The sequence below is a fragment of the Corvus kubaryi genome, unplaced genomic scaffold (assembly GCF_017639235.1).
Source record: "Corvus kubaryi isolate FWS band 111438036 unplaced genomic scaffold, C.kubaryi_AGA036_p1.0 74, whole genome shotgun sequence".
Taxonomy (NCBI): domain Eukaryota; kingdom Metazoa; phylum Chordata; class Aves; order Passeriformes; family Corvidae; genus Corvus; species Corvus kubaryi.
The window spans coordinates 16703573-16718316 of record NW_024582061.1 but is presented as its reverse complement, the minus strand read 5'-3'; the positions used below and the strand labels follow the sequence as shown (position 1 = coordinate 16718316).

Here is a 14744-nt window from a genome sequence, read left to right as displayed (position 1 = left end):
CCAACGCGGCCTGAGGGGCCCCGACACGGCCGCGGGACACAAAAACGCGCAGGAAACACGAGCTTTAAATGCTTAGCAGCCAAACACATTTATTAGTCTTTTTTTTTTTTTTTTCCAGGAACCCAAAAATAGTTTGTAGTTATAATGTAAGCAACTGAGTTGCACATAATACAATCATATCTTTCAAAAAAAGAAAAAATAAAAACGAAAAAAAGCTGTTTAAAAGCCAAAAAAAAAAAAAAAACAAAACAACAAAACCTTCAGAAAACTTATATAAGTATTACACCATCTCTCAGTTTCAATGAAATGACGACGACTTAATTCCTTATTACTCTTAACTTGTCACACTCCAATAAAACATCACCCTTTTGTTTGTTTTTTTTCTTTTTTTTTTCCTTTTTTTTTTTTTTTTTTTTTCTAAATCCAGCATGAGAAATACAGTACCTGCTATGGCAAAAATACACATAAAATGCAACATTTCAGCTTATTTGTACATTAGTAGAGTTTAAACATTTTATTGGTTTTTTTTTTTCTTTTTAAGTGAACCAGTGATCTTAAGTACCACTATACTAAAAGTAAAATAAAAATATAGAAAAGGAGGAAAACGGGGCAGCCAGCCTTACAAGAGCACCTTCTAAAGTGCTGAGTTTCTGTGTCCATGGAAAACCCTTAGGAAGTTCAAACATTTCTGAAAATATGGGATGAAAATTAAGATGAAACCTGGATATGCTAGACATTGTGTCATCTCCTCTACATTCTCCCCATTTGTCCTGTAATTTTCTTTACTGCACACTGTAGAAGGAGGAGAGAAACCAGAACTATGGTAAGAGTTTAGTAAAGGAAGCCATTTCAAGTATAAGAAAAAAAATAAACACTTACAGGTAACTTGCAAATAGCATCAATATACACACAGCCACTATTTTTATTATTACAATGTCTGCTTCTGAGGGACAGTGTTTCAGGCAAGAGGACTTTAGCTGTACCTTCCTGTTACCTATTTATGTGCAAAGTAGAAAAGCTGCCTTTTCTAATCCAGCCATATTGGACATCATTGATTTTCTATTCAGCCATCTCATCCCTCCATTCCATAAGGAGAGAAGAAGGTGGCATTATTTTACCAAGAAGACTAGATGAAATGAATCTCTTTCTCCATTCCTCTTCCAGACACACCCTTCTCCCATTACTTGTTCGAAATGAAGAGAAACTTGCCAAACTCCTGATGCCCACCAGTAGCCAGTTTCCTGAACAGGTAGAAGGCATTTACCTTTGTAAACATAATCCCTTATGTTTGTGGAACTCAAAGCAGCATTTCACACCTCCAGCCGAGCAACGGAGATGAAAATAGATCAGAACGCTCCCCTGTCACTGCTTTTCCTCCTCCCCTTTCCTCTTCCTCACCCAGGAAGATTACATTTGGTTACTTTTGTTAGAAGGTGGGGGTTTTTTTTGGTTCTTTGAGGAAAATACTTAGCATTTAGTTCAAAGTAAACATTACAGAATTACCATCATCAGTTATACTGCTGTTCGTTCTGCTTTCTAGACGAGAAAGAAAAAGCACTGTGCATTAGATGTTCTGCAGGCTTTAGAGCAGATGCAGCAGAAAACCAAGATACCCGTGTGTGTAAATCCCACAGGCGCACATGCATCACTTCAGCTTCTTTCTCTGCAGAATCACTGTATACACTTCACCTTGATTACTGGCAGAGATGGAGAGGGTGGCATAGGGCAACAGTGGAGAGATGTTCCTAAGGCCACAGGGAGCAATGCAGGACAGAGAGGACCAGGGAGTGTCAGTCAGAAAGGTTTCAGGTACAGAAACCATATTCTTGATATTTCAAACGCCAAATTCCAAGAGGCATGGGCTCATATGCACATCCCTGAGACGCACATCCAAGAAAGAAGAAACAGCGACCATGTGATTGAGAGGGGAGAAAGTAGCAGAGGTTCCCTGACAGCTGTGGGATTTACCCATTGAAGACCTCTTCCCCCACCACCCTCCCAGACACATTCTGGGAGAGCTGTAAGGCATATACACAAGCAGCATCTACTATCATTCTCTCTGTTCCTACGTTGTATTGGCAGGTGATGGCTTCTGTATATTGTGGACAAGAAGAGACACTGCATTTGAAGTGTGACTGGTAACACACTGAAATTAACTCAGGGAAGGACACAGGAAGCTACTCTGCCCTTTTATCCCTGGAGCAGCAGCATAAACTGGCCAGGTTCTTCATCTTACAGTCCCTGCTCTGGAACTACACACCACCACCTCCCCTTCCTGATGGCAGTAAAAGATGTGTCTGCTTGAAAGATGACATTACCAAAACCGCCATTTAATGGCAGGGAGAAGTACACAAACTTACTATGATTTGGTGGTCTCGTGAAAGAAGCAGCAAGCTCAAAGTACTTCAATTCTGAAGCTTATCTAAAAGTACTGGAGACACGTGACCTGTAGCAACTGGCATAACTATATAAAGAAGAGAAGAAGGAAACAGGCATAAAGACTGAGGAGTATGAGTAACTGAATCTCTATCAAGTTCTATCATTTAGGATCTGAGTGTCTGATGGCTTCAGTAATTAAAAAAAAAAGGGTTATCTCCCTCCACACAAGCAACAATGTAAAAAGAACTAGCGATCTTGCTGTGAAAACCTCATAATACTTCTATCATGCTTTTTTCTTTAAAGCACTTGACAAACATTACTAGTTGATCCTCACAAAACCCCTGTGAGGTAGGTAAGTATTATTAACAACCCCGCTTTACAGGTGAAAAAACAAAGGCAAAGTAGTTAAATGACTTGCCCAAGGCAAGAGAAGAGTAATGGCCAATGTCAAAATTCAGGAGTTTCAGGCTTCCGGACCTGTGCTCAAAACCACTAGTTCAAATATCTTTTTACAAAGGAGATAACAGATGGAAATAAAAGCCCATCAAGTGTAGAAGAAGAGCTAAGATTTAAAAAGTTACATCAGAAGGGGAAATGTACCACGAGGTATTTTTGTGAATGAGTTTAAGCTTCAGATTTTTCTTTTTTTTTTCCTTTCTGGTTTTTTTGTTGTTTTTTTTTTTTTTTTTTAAAAGGCATTCTGACAGAGTGGAACCCTGGTAAGATCACATCTGCAAGGCAGGCACAGATGCGAGAGTGATCATCAAGTCTATTACTTATTACAGTACTGTGAATGTCAACAAAAATAAAACTGCTGCATGAAAACACTGAATACAGGCAGGATCATCTCTCAGTTTATGATATTACACCTAAGATAATGCCAAGGATAATGCAGATACCATGGTTCACCATGGACAAAGGAAAAAGTCAAGCCAAAAGGTCCCTATTATAATGACAGAGAGAGCAGTGAGATCCACATTTTTCTGAGGAGACTCTTCCTGGAAGCTCAGCAAGCTTCAAGGAATGCACATAGTTCACAATGATTGCATTTTGGAGATGTGGGGAAGTAAATCCTTTTTAATGACCATTACGATATCACTTTATAGAAAAATTAGATAGTTTCTTTTAAACAGAGAGGACCTGGTCTACAGATCAGTCTACCTTCCCTAAAATTTCACACACTGTCAACATTAGTGCTAAGTCACTGGCAGCAACACCAGACAACAAAACACCGGTAGCTGCTGATGTTGAAAAAAACACAGTCCTCATAGTTGGGCTTTGATCAGCACTAGAAGGTAAGTACCATCTCCACCATCTTGCCCACAGCTGCACTGTCACTGGATGAACTGTGCCAGAAACAGCAGCAAAGAAATTTTTAGGGACAAGGAAGTATAGATATCAAGGCCAAGCCATGTTCCAATTCTCCTGGAAGAGCACAAGGACTGCTGAAATAGAAAACGAGTAATAAATCCAAAAAAAACCAGTGCCTGTGGCAGTGAGTTTCCTGAGCTTAACAAGGGCCAGAGCACAGGAGGTGGTAGATACTCCCCAGATAGACCTGGTGTCCCATTCATCCTTTTGGCCCTGGCTTAACACTGTGTGGCTGAAAAATAGCCCTTTGCAAGGCTGAGAGCTGATTTTTGTTTTGCAGCCAACATTAGTTATTCAAATCTCTGCCCAGTTATCTATTGGCCAGCTTCTGACAAAACAAAGGTTCTTATCAGTTCCTTCTTAATTCAAAGTTACCACTTCCCCACTTCCCCAAACTATAATGGATATGCCATGGACACAGAAACTCCTAACAGTTTAGCAAAGTATCTTTGTCCCCTACACCCCCTTTGCAGAATGCATAGTTTACAATTCACTTACAAAATAAAGAAGCAATGCTGACCACATATGGGACCTTTTTTTTTTTTTTGAAAAAGAACAAACAACCTCTTCTTAAGTTCAGTATCAAAATTCACATTTGCATAATAATACATTTCAAGGCCATTAGAGAGGAATGAGAGCGAAGCAAAGAAAACTGCAGAGTCTCTCCTCTCTTTGTCTTCCTGAATAGAGCTGAGGGATCCCACTGGAGTTTCTTTTCAGGGTGGGAATTACAAAGCACTACAACAACAGCTCTTGATCTTGTACACCTCATGTTTTGGGTGGGACGAAGAGGTGAATTATTAGGAAAAAAAAACAAATGGAAGGAGACACTGCAGATTCCCATGTTTAGCTACAAACAGCTTCAAAGAAACAAAAAATTACTTCAGATTTTTTTCCTTTTAAACACTTCTATCTCACCATTTCAAAAACTCTTATTTTTTTTTCTTCTTGTGTAATACCCTGTTCATTTAAATGGCAACGTTAAGTGTGCTGGAAGTTGAAGGGTTGAAAAAAAAAATAAATTCCTGTTTTGCTTATCAGGACATGGGCAGAGAGGGTAAAAGTGTGCCTGCACCCACTATTTAACAGAAGCTACAAAACATTATCTTCTCTACATGTATAAATTTGTCTCAAACATTGCTGTGTTTCAATTCTCCAGTGCTTACAAAAAACCAAAGCCACACGCACTCATACTCATGCACACAAACATAAAGAGAAGCCACATAATACATATACAAACTCAACCTGCAACAGCAGACTAGCCTAAAACTATCAACAGCTTCTGTGCATCACATGACATCCCTTCGCACCCCCCACCCCAATCTCTACCACATATGAATACATATTGTGCAGTGTAGAGACCAGCCAATGATGCTGCTTGTCAAAAGGGACCAGTGGGCTGTAATCTCAATGTCTGACCTCTTGAAAGAATAAATTGACCATTGTCTGCTCTCCAGCCCAAGCAGTCTCCTCAGTTAGACAGTCACTATACTCACAAAGGCACATTCATAAATACCACATTGAACTTACTGCTTGTAAAAACATAGGAGGAAACGTTAAGCGCTTACACCCCAACCCATTCCGACTGACCCAGCAAGGAGTATCACAATAATGTATCACTTGGTGAGACCTTACTCCACCTTTAGAAGGTACATATTAAAGAAGTCTTCCAACACCTCTTTTAATTTTTTTTTTTTGCATAAATGAATGCTTTTTTTTGTTTGTTTTTGGCTTACATATTTTGGAATACAGCACACTCACTATAAAGCTCTGTTGTAAGGCTACCCCCTAAAGTAAGGCTGTTCTACCTTGGCTTGCATTTTCACTTAGTTTTGCTTCTTCTCCACACGTCCCCAAAACAAAACAAAAAAACCCACACAGCGCCTTATATAGAAAGGGTAAGCCATATCTGGCAGGGAGAGGGAGGGGAAAGAAAGCACATATCATAACCATGTCACTAAAATAGCTATTCTAACAAGCTGTGCAACCTGCTCAACAGTAAATGATGAAGAAAATGATCACTTATGGTTGGTTGTGTTTCATCTGAAACAGGAGGAGCTTCCACTTTGTCTCAATTAATAAAAACAAACATTAAAAAATGAGGAAGTTAGTTCTGTGACTGTAACAATACACACCAATAGCCAAGAAGAGGCATTTAGTGCTCAAGGAAACATTTCTTGCTGAACACGGCCTCCTTGTATTGCGCACTCATGCAAAGTTCTCCAGTCTCATCCCCTCTGCCCACCAGTCAAGAATGTTTGCTGCTAAAATACTTAACGCTGGCTGGCACAATGCATTCTTCCCTTTTTTTGTTCTTTTTCTTTTTCCCTGGAGTGCTCTGCATTACTTTACAGAAAGGCTGTCAGAGGCAAGTCAAAAAACTCCCTTTCTCACTACAAAGTTTACAGGAACCCTAACACTGCTGAATGTCACCAGTCCCAACTATCACACATACAGGGCAAAAATGGCTCTTCTGCAGAGGGCACTTGATTTGCTAGAAGCTTGCTAGGACTCTGGGAGACTTTTAGAGAAAAGCTTTCCTGCATAGCTCGATGAAAAGCAACGCGCAGGCAAACTGGATGCAAACAGATGCTGTCTGCTGCGTGCTACAGATAAAACTGCATCTATCATGGCCTGACAAGTTTTAAAAGTAGGCTCCAACCCACCAGGAGCTGCGGCGTTTTTTGTAGCACAGATGAAACCATAAATCACTTTTCATACAAGGATCAGAAGCTATAGTTACCACATCACAAAGTTTAAAGTCACGTAACACCACAAAATAGAGAGCTATAATTTTAAACAGGACCCTGACTCAAATTTAACAGCAATGTAGACAGACCCTTAAAGTCTACTGTAGGCAAACTTCTGCTTGGTGAGTCACTACAAAATGGACCTGTTTCCTAATATCTACTGCAAGGGAACTTTGGTAAAATTCTGCAACACTGGTATTTACAGTGGTGGGACACTTATGCAAAACACTGTGAAGGACATTGTGATGAACTAGCAAGGCTGCTAAAAATCTCCAGTTTGGCTCCTGTCGTTTACTCCAACCAACAGGTCTGCTACAGCCCAACTGTTGCTTCGTGGTTTAGGTTTGGATGTGAATTCAGGACAACAGGGAGCACTAGCTCTGTCTACACTGGGAAGCTTCACGTATTTCTCCCCATTACTGTTAACATCCTTCTGCCACGGGCGGAAGCCTAGTACTGGAGGTAAAGGGAAAGAGAGTTTGGGTTTTAGATATCTGTATTTTGATCACAGTGGGAATGACCAATATGATCTAACAGTATCAGTTCCTAAAATTGCAAAACAGTGGCAAATAAACTACAGAACTGAAATGATATTGCATGCAAAATCAATTTAGACAAACCAACAGATTCTGTGTATGTTGCTTCAGATTCAGGACCAAAGTTGCATTTCAACAGCATTTATTTATTGGGGTTTTTTTTTTGGAATTAAGTTCGACGTAGTTGTCTTGGTATTACTTTCCTGCCCACAAAGCATGCATGCATATTTACAATTACAAAAGCTGCTTCTGTTAAGGGAACCTTACATCTTTAGAAAAAAACCCCTACCATCTACTCAGTCAGGACTATTACCCTGAGATGTTAACCAGCCTCCACAAAACCTGCATTTCAATTCACTTGAGAACCTGGATACTAAGGTCACATGATTTACAGTGAAGGTGATAAATGCAACACGAACTGGAAACACAACAAGTCCTCATCTGCTACGTTGACCCTGATCCAGCTGGTTTCCTTGACCAGGCTTGGTCAAATTTGGGTACCTCAGATACACAAACAGTGCTCCTCTTAAAGTCAACCGAAAAACAATATGCACAAACAAAACCAGAAACTTAAAGAGTTAAACATAATAAAGAATAAAGCAAAAAAACCAACCTAACCAAAATGTCCCCCAAAAACCCTACAGTACTATTTGGATGCACTATAAGGACGCAGCGGAAGATGTGGAAGCATTTTTAGGAAGAAAAAATAGGGCAAAAGTTCTAAGAAATAAATGCTTAGAAATTTCATGGTTAAAAAAAAAGAAAAAAAGAGGCCAACTTAATATAAAAGCTTAATTGTTATTTAGTCTTTGAGGTGGTTATCCCAGCCAGTTTGTTGAAAACAACCTGCTTATATTGCAGAGGTAAAAACATACTTGGTTTAACATTCTTACTCATTACAAAAGCCACTTAATGTGAAGCATAATTAAAAAAAAAAACGAAAAAACTTATAAGAAAAACCTGACACCCTGTGATTGCAAAAAACCCCTAACCAACAAAAAACCCACTCTCAAGACTGCTAGGCAAGCGTCCAGGTAGAAACATAAAATCACTGGGAAAAGATGGGAAGTATTCCAAATTAAATGTCAGAAGTCTAAACAGGTTTCTGAGCTGTACCACACTCTGTTTTGCTTGCTAGACTGTTGTCACTGCTAAGATGAAATCCTCAAATGGAGCAAAGAATTATCAAACAGATTAAAAACTCTCAGCTTGATAAGACACTGCAAGGTAGGGTGAGCAAAGTGGCAGGATTTTTATCTGGAAAGAGATGCCTTTAGTCTATTCCAAACTGTGCTTTCCCCAGCCTCTTCTCCATACCTTGCCAACATGTTTCAACAACGTGCTGCCACAGACTCTGTCCCGGGAACAGTTTTGTAAAAGCCCAGAAGTAACCCTATAATCAATTCCTGCTGACTTTTTGCTGTTAGGAGCTCAAATGGCAGCAGAATTTTTACAACATTAAGCAATGGTTGTCCCCAGCAGTTGAGTCTGGTTAGCACAATTCTCAGACACCACTTCTAATGGTTGGGAGTGCCATGACTAAGCCACACACATCTCTCAACTGTAGCTGGAAAACAGATTCATGTTACTTTGACAATGCAGGGAAACTGTCACCAAGGAGACAGTCACTAACACTTATAGGATGCACATTCAGGAAATGAGGAGCAGACTGTTGTACTACAATAGGTTTGGACCCAGCAGACTGCTGAAACTTAAGACTGTCAACCCTTCAGCAGTCAGTCACAATCCACTTCCAAGTGAATGTCAAGTGTCGGCTTTTTTGACTAAATGCTACGGTTTCCTCTCTTTAAGACACTTCTGATTTGACAAAACACAGCTTCTGGCAAAGCACTCAAATTCTCTCATTAAAACAAACAATAAAATAAAATCAAATCCTAAGCTTTCTAAGTAAACCCTCCTTCTACTGGCCCATGACAGGATTTTTAAAGCACGTTATTATTACTACTGATGCATTATTTTCAATAGACTCACATGCACACGCAGCACAACATGAAAACACTGAGCAACTGCTATGAGAAAGACAGAATTTGGCATCTGATTTCTTTTTTTAATAATAATAACAACTTATCTCAACTACTATTAAGTAACTCATTGCACGACTTGCTCACACGGCATGCTCTTCTTCCCTTAAGAACAGGTACATCTATTTCCATGAAGTGGCTACACTGCCTCACTTTGCCTCATCTTCCCTCCCCTCCCCTACTGTAGGGCATGTGGGTGCATGTAACAAGGCACTAGCGCGGTTTTTGTGGTTTGAGCCGAGCCGTTTCAGGCAGAGTAAGCCCCTGACCCTTAGAGCTGGGAGGCAGAAGTTGGCCATCCCAACACCAAACTCTGAAGTTCAAGACTGTAAGCCCTGACAGCCAGCAGCAACAGGGTGAACAGAGGAGTTTAACAGCTATTTCCCTCATATAAAATGAAACAGAAAGACTGGGAGGTGGGGTGGATGAAGAAAAGCAAGCAGCAAATCTCCAAGTGAGGAATTAAACTGACCAAGTAGCTGAAAACAGGAAAGTTGATTTCCAATGTACATTTTTGTGGAGTTTTCCATATTCTTTTTTTTCTGTACTGAAAAAGGCAGGTTAATAGAACTACTTCATTACTGAGTATTCTGTCAGCACTGGTTTTCTTTAGCACTGCTCAGAAGTGGTTCAAAGAAGCACCATCGTGTATTTCCTGCTAGTCATCCTAACCGAGGATTCTTTCAGTTAAACTCTACTGCATTTGAATAAGGTTTATACTTTCACTCTGCTTTTAAAAAGGTGCTTGGAAGAATATTTTTGTTTAGTTTCAATCGAGAGGGAATAGTAGATTTCCATTCACACACTTCTCTTCTCCATGCAACTGCACACGTCTGCATGAGTAACAAAGCACAATAAATGATAACCCTTCTCCCACAAATTGTTTAAGATTGCAATGAATTCCTGTTGCTGATATTGAGAAGTTTTCTTAATGTATCTTAATTTAGAAAGTCTTTAAAATTCTTGATCCCTCGCTTGACAGTAACATTTGGAGATTTTTTTCTTTTTTTCTTTTTATTTTTTTTTTAGCATTTTTATTTTAAAGTAAAAACTTTCAAACATTTTGAAGATTCAGGAACTTGTAAAAGTTTATCAACAAGAAACAGCCATCTATCTAGGATAAGGTTAAATAAACCATCTTCAAAAAACTGGCTTCCTACCCTAGAATTCCTGAGAATGCTTGCAAATTTAAAGCAGGAAAATAAAATGTTAAAATAAAAACAAAAACACTGTTAAATGCTCCCAGAGTTAGTCTTCATCTAAAATATATATATGCACTTTTTGGTCTTTTTTTTTTTTTTTTTTGTACGTTTTAATTTTTTCCCTTTAAGCTTACAATGGAAGAACAATTTAGCTTTTCTTTTTAAATATTTCAAATCCCTCATTATGTCTTGTAAACAAGAGGGGCTCTAGCACCCGGCTTTCACCGTAGTATCGCAATGAACTCAACTAGCCCAAAGTGCAGGAAAAGGGACCTTAGGGCAGGTTGGGAGAGAGAAGTGAGGGTGGAATACAGCAATGAACCAGGATGTATAGCAAATCATGTGACAGAACAGATACTGGCTTGCTCAGGCCAAAGGTGCTTCACTAGGAAGTACTGCTGGCACAGGACTTTTAGGAACCTGCTCTGCGTGTCCGAGCGCGCTTGGTCTTTGAGCAGAAACAAAGCTGTACAGATGCCTGCACACGAGGGGCACTAGCCAGCTAGCAGGAGCTGAAAGAGAGCGTTTTGTTTCTTTGTGCATGGTGGGATAGATGGAGGAGGAGACATGATAGGAAAGCATATTCCAAAGGGGCCAGAGTATGCTGCACACTCCAGTTTACTAAACAAATACGAACCTACTCATATTTTTTACCACATAACGCTTTGCATACAAATCTACAGGCATGTGTATATGCAGCATTTCCCTCAGTCAGTCTTCCTTGTGACATTGGGTTTACACAGAAAGGGCAAATTAAATAAAACAGCCATGTAATTCCCTAGCCCTTCCCTCCCACCCCCAGCACACAGGCATACACACACACACACACACACACACGTGCACCAACCTCCCCCCCATGACTTGCATCTGTTTTTGCTTCTCCCCACCAAACCCACGAGTTAAATGTATTAGACATGGTTGTATCCTTCAATGAAAACGCTGAAGAAACAGACTCCTCTATCTGCCCCCCTCTGCCAGGTGATAAAGCACTGCTCCCTCTGAGGGCTGGAATGGACAGGTATGTGCTGGTACAGAATGTCGGCACTTTGTTAGACAGTATAACAGCTGGACAATGCCACATGGAAGTCCTAGCACTTACGGAAAAGGTACCGGCATCTCTCTTCCCTCTTCCCCCGGCCCCACCCCCACAAAAGACTTCCCGCTTTGTGTCAAGGGATGTTCCTTCAAGTCTGCTACAACTCTTTTCACAACAACAGGTCTTAGAAGTTTTGTTCCCAGCACACACACGCACACACACACTGGCTATCACTGTGGATTATAGGTCACCCCTATCCTGCCCAGAGTACTACTACACTGATGCTAAAAAACCCCAAACCTTTCCTTAAATACAGAAATTAAAAAGCAACAGTACAGAAAAAAGTAAAAACAAAAAACAAAAAGGTGCAATACTTTTTTTTAAAAAAAAGTCTTTGCTAGTTATATACCTCCCTAAGCAAAACCACGTACACAGGAAAAAACACAACACAGAGAAACAAAAGGAAACCTTTGAAGTACACACTGGTTTAAGAACATTCGTAAGTAAACGTTTCTGTCAGTGATGGTCTGGCGCTGTAATGACACCAAGGCCTGGCACAGGTAACGCTCACCATGAAGGACGCAGGAAGGAGTTAGCTGCATGTGCTTTCAGGAGATGAGGCAGGCCGGCCAGCACTTTGCTGACACCATTTGGTTTTTTGTCAGTTTTAACAGAAGCAGTAAATCAATTAAAAGGCTAATTTGGTTGGGCTGGATTTTCAAGCTTTTGATGGATTCCTCTAGAATGAGTACGGGTGCTTATTTAGGTCTGGGGGAGAAAAGAAACACTCATTTTTTTTAAAGGTACTGAAGCATGCAAGAGACTGAAAACATTTGTCTAGCTGCACAAAAAATGGCAATGTCTTCTTTCCTCCTCTCTTCCCCTTGTTGGAAGAAATAAATGGCTTGCATTATATAACAAACACTCTAGGGTTCATTCAGTACAAAAACCCCACATGCAGACGTAAATAGACACTATTACTCAAAAGACAACATTGTCTCCCCTCTCACCAAATCCTTTGGATATTGCAGTGTTCTGCTCTACCACAGGGTTAGAACAAGGGCTAGGAAGCAACTATCCATTCTGTATGATTTGCAGATTTGAGATAGCACCCTGCTAAAATGAATTTAAAAAAACCTACTGACAAATTTTAATCCAGCCCAACTGGATTCCGCTTCAGCCACAGGGACTCCACCATGCCTGTCTTGCTTTCAGAATCAAGACATGCAGATGGCCAGCCAGCCCGTAGACCATCAGCAATGCAGCGTTTCAAGATTATATATATAGAGAAAAAAATGCACACACACAAATATGTGCACACGCACTCACACAGAAACAAGCACACGTGGGCAGTTACATGTGCCAGAACACACTGGTACTTATCAACCAGCCAATCACAAAGTGTTGGTTTTTTTGTTTTGTTTGTTTGTTTTTTCTGTTTTGTTTTTTTTTGTGGGTTTTTAAATTTTTTAGGTTTTTTTTAGTTTTTTTTTTTTTTGTTTTTAAAGTGAGGCTCCGTCAAGTCTTTCCCTCCCTCCCCTTATTCTTTTGAACCCCTCCCCAACCCCAACCCAACATGGTAGACCTAAGGACGGAAACACACCCAGTGCAAACAAAGTTAAAAAGCTATTTTTTCAGTATATATGTTTCTTAGCAACAACTTCCGTATAACATGAAAAAGTGAAAAACTAGAAACTAATTTTTTTAATTTTTTCTGTTTAAATTTAAATGGTATGTGTACTTGCTTCACATTGTCTTTCTAAGTTGGCGTTCACGATTCAAGTATTTCAAGAGTGATATGTTCTCTTTTTGGATTCATATTCCAAACGAAAAAACTGAAGTTATATAAGGGAGGCAACTATGTGCTCAGACAGTCTGTCAATGACCCACCTTTTTTTCTTTCTCCGTTTTCTTTTTTCCTTTTATAAATGTATTTATTGCAAGTTGAAAAAAACGAAAAGGTCAAGTTAGTGCTGCTGCTGTTCCAAAAAAGGTCACGAGGTCAGAGTTGAAAGTTCTAAGTTCAGATTGAATCCGACCCTCCTCCCAGAAGGTCTCCAGGTAGTAAGGGAGCAGGGCTGCCCATTCTGTGTGGATCCTCTACGCTTGGGACCCCCCACAAGCTTGAAGAATAGTTTGGGGGCCCCCACAATGAAGCGCCAGTGAGATCACCCCCACTGCTGCCGCCGCCGCCACCACTGCTCCACTGCCCAAGCCCTGTTGACCCACCAAAGAGATTCAAAGCAGGTCCAACTGGATCTGTCTGGTTCTGTCCTGTCTCCAGGGATTGCCAGCCCGCTGCGGGTGCACTCGGGGTTGCTGCAGGTGTAGGGGGCTGAGCTTGTGCCAAAAAGCGACTAACCTCTTCATCTGTGGCAAACTCAGCCAGGATGGTAGTGTTTCCCAACACACACCTATAAGGCAAGATACACGTAAGAAAAAAAAAAAATTAGAGCCAAAAGGTAAGGGGAAGGGATTCAGAAAGCATGGGAACAACACTAATAGGTGCCCAAACCAAAGGAAGTACCAGTTACATCATTACAATGGAGTGGACATGGAAAACTTCAGCTGTTTTTGACAGTGAAACTCACTCAAAACACAGGAACCTCCATTTTATAAGGGGAAAAAACCAAAACAAAACAAAAACACCCCAACCCCCTTGCCCCAACATTCAGTTATGCCTGAACAAAATCTTTAAAAATTTAAACTAAGGCCCTGAATGTTAACACCAAGCGCAAAAAAAGTGCCTATACCACGTAGGTAAATGTATGTATGCCACCTTTCAAAACAGATGAAGAATAGGTTAAAAGCCTTTGAATTGCAAGAGATTAGTTAATTCAATTTTCACTGACTTTAGGGGCTTACACCACCAACCCCTCACAGCCCCTGAAGATTTTTGTCTCAAAACCTTGCTTACATGTGCAGTGCAGTCTGGGCCTTGGCCGCCTCCTGTTTGGTGTTATATCGGATGAGGGCGGTGCCCTGGGTCAGGTTCAGATGGAATGTCAGCAGTGGGCCATGCTGCATGCAGATCGTCCTCAAGGTTGACCCATCAATCTGAGGAAGAACAGCCAGAATGAAACAGATGTTTGTAATTATTTCTCCAAACATACTTCAATCCTGACTTCGTCACAGTAACTGAAAGATATTCTGCTCTTAGAAAGAAAACAGATGAAAGCAGTGTGAAGTAAGCAAAGGTGACAGAAGTTGATTTTCAAACAGAACTGGTATGCCTTGACTTCTCACAATTACATGGAGTTTGCTTTAGTATGGAATAATCTGATTTATCTTTCCTGTTTACTTCCAGCTTGAGTCCAGTTCTCCCCCTCTCACTGAGTTTCTTACACTGTCACTATCCTTACATTGACAGCTTTTTCCAGTAGTTAAATACATCTTGTACTTCTCACCCTCTTCAGGCACCAGAATTT

The 14744-nt window shown here is 40.4% G+C and overlaps 1 protein-coding gene across 11 annotated transcripts in view; it reads right to left on the bottom strand.

The window, feature by feature from the left end:
- Positions 1-63: 63 nt before the first annotated feature.
- Positions 64-14744, bottom strand: part of TNRC6B (trinucleotide repeat containing adaptor 6B) — a 135838-nt gene continuing 121157 nt past the window's right edge. For all 11 annotated transcript variants that reach the window (XM_042050599.1, XM_042050602.1, XM_042050592.1 and 8 more), the window contains 2 exons: positions 14234-14373; positions 64-13730 (listed from right to left, as the gene is read on the bottom strand). In XM_042050599.1, the coding sequence (XP_041906533.1) occupies positions 13340-13730; positions 14234-14373 (531 nt within the window). In that variant the 3' untranslated portion in view covers positions 64-13339. The remainder of the gene's footprint in view (positions 13731-14233; positions 14374-14744) is intronic.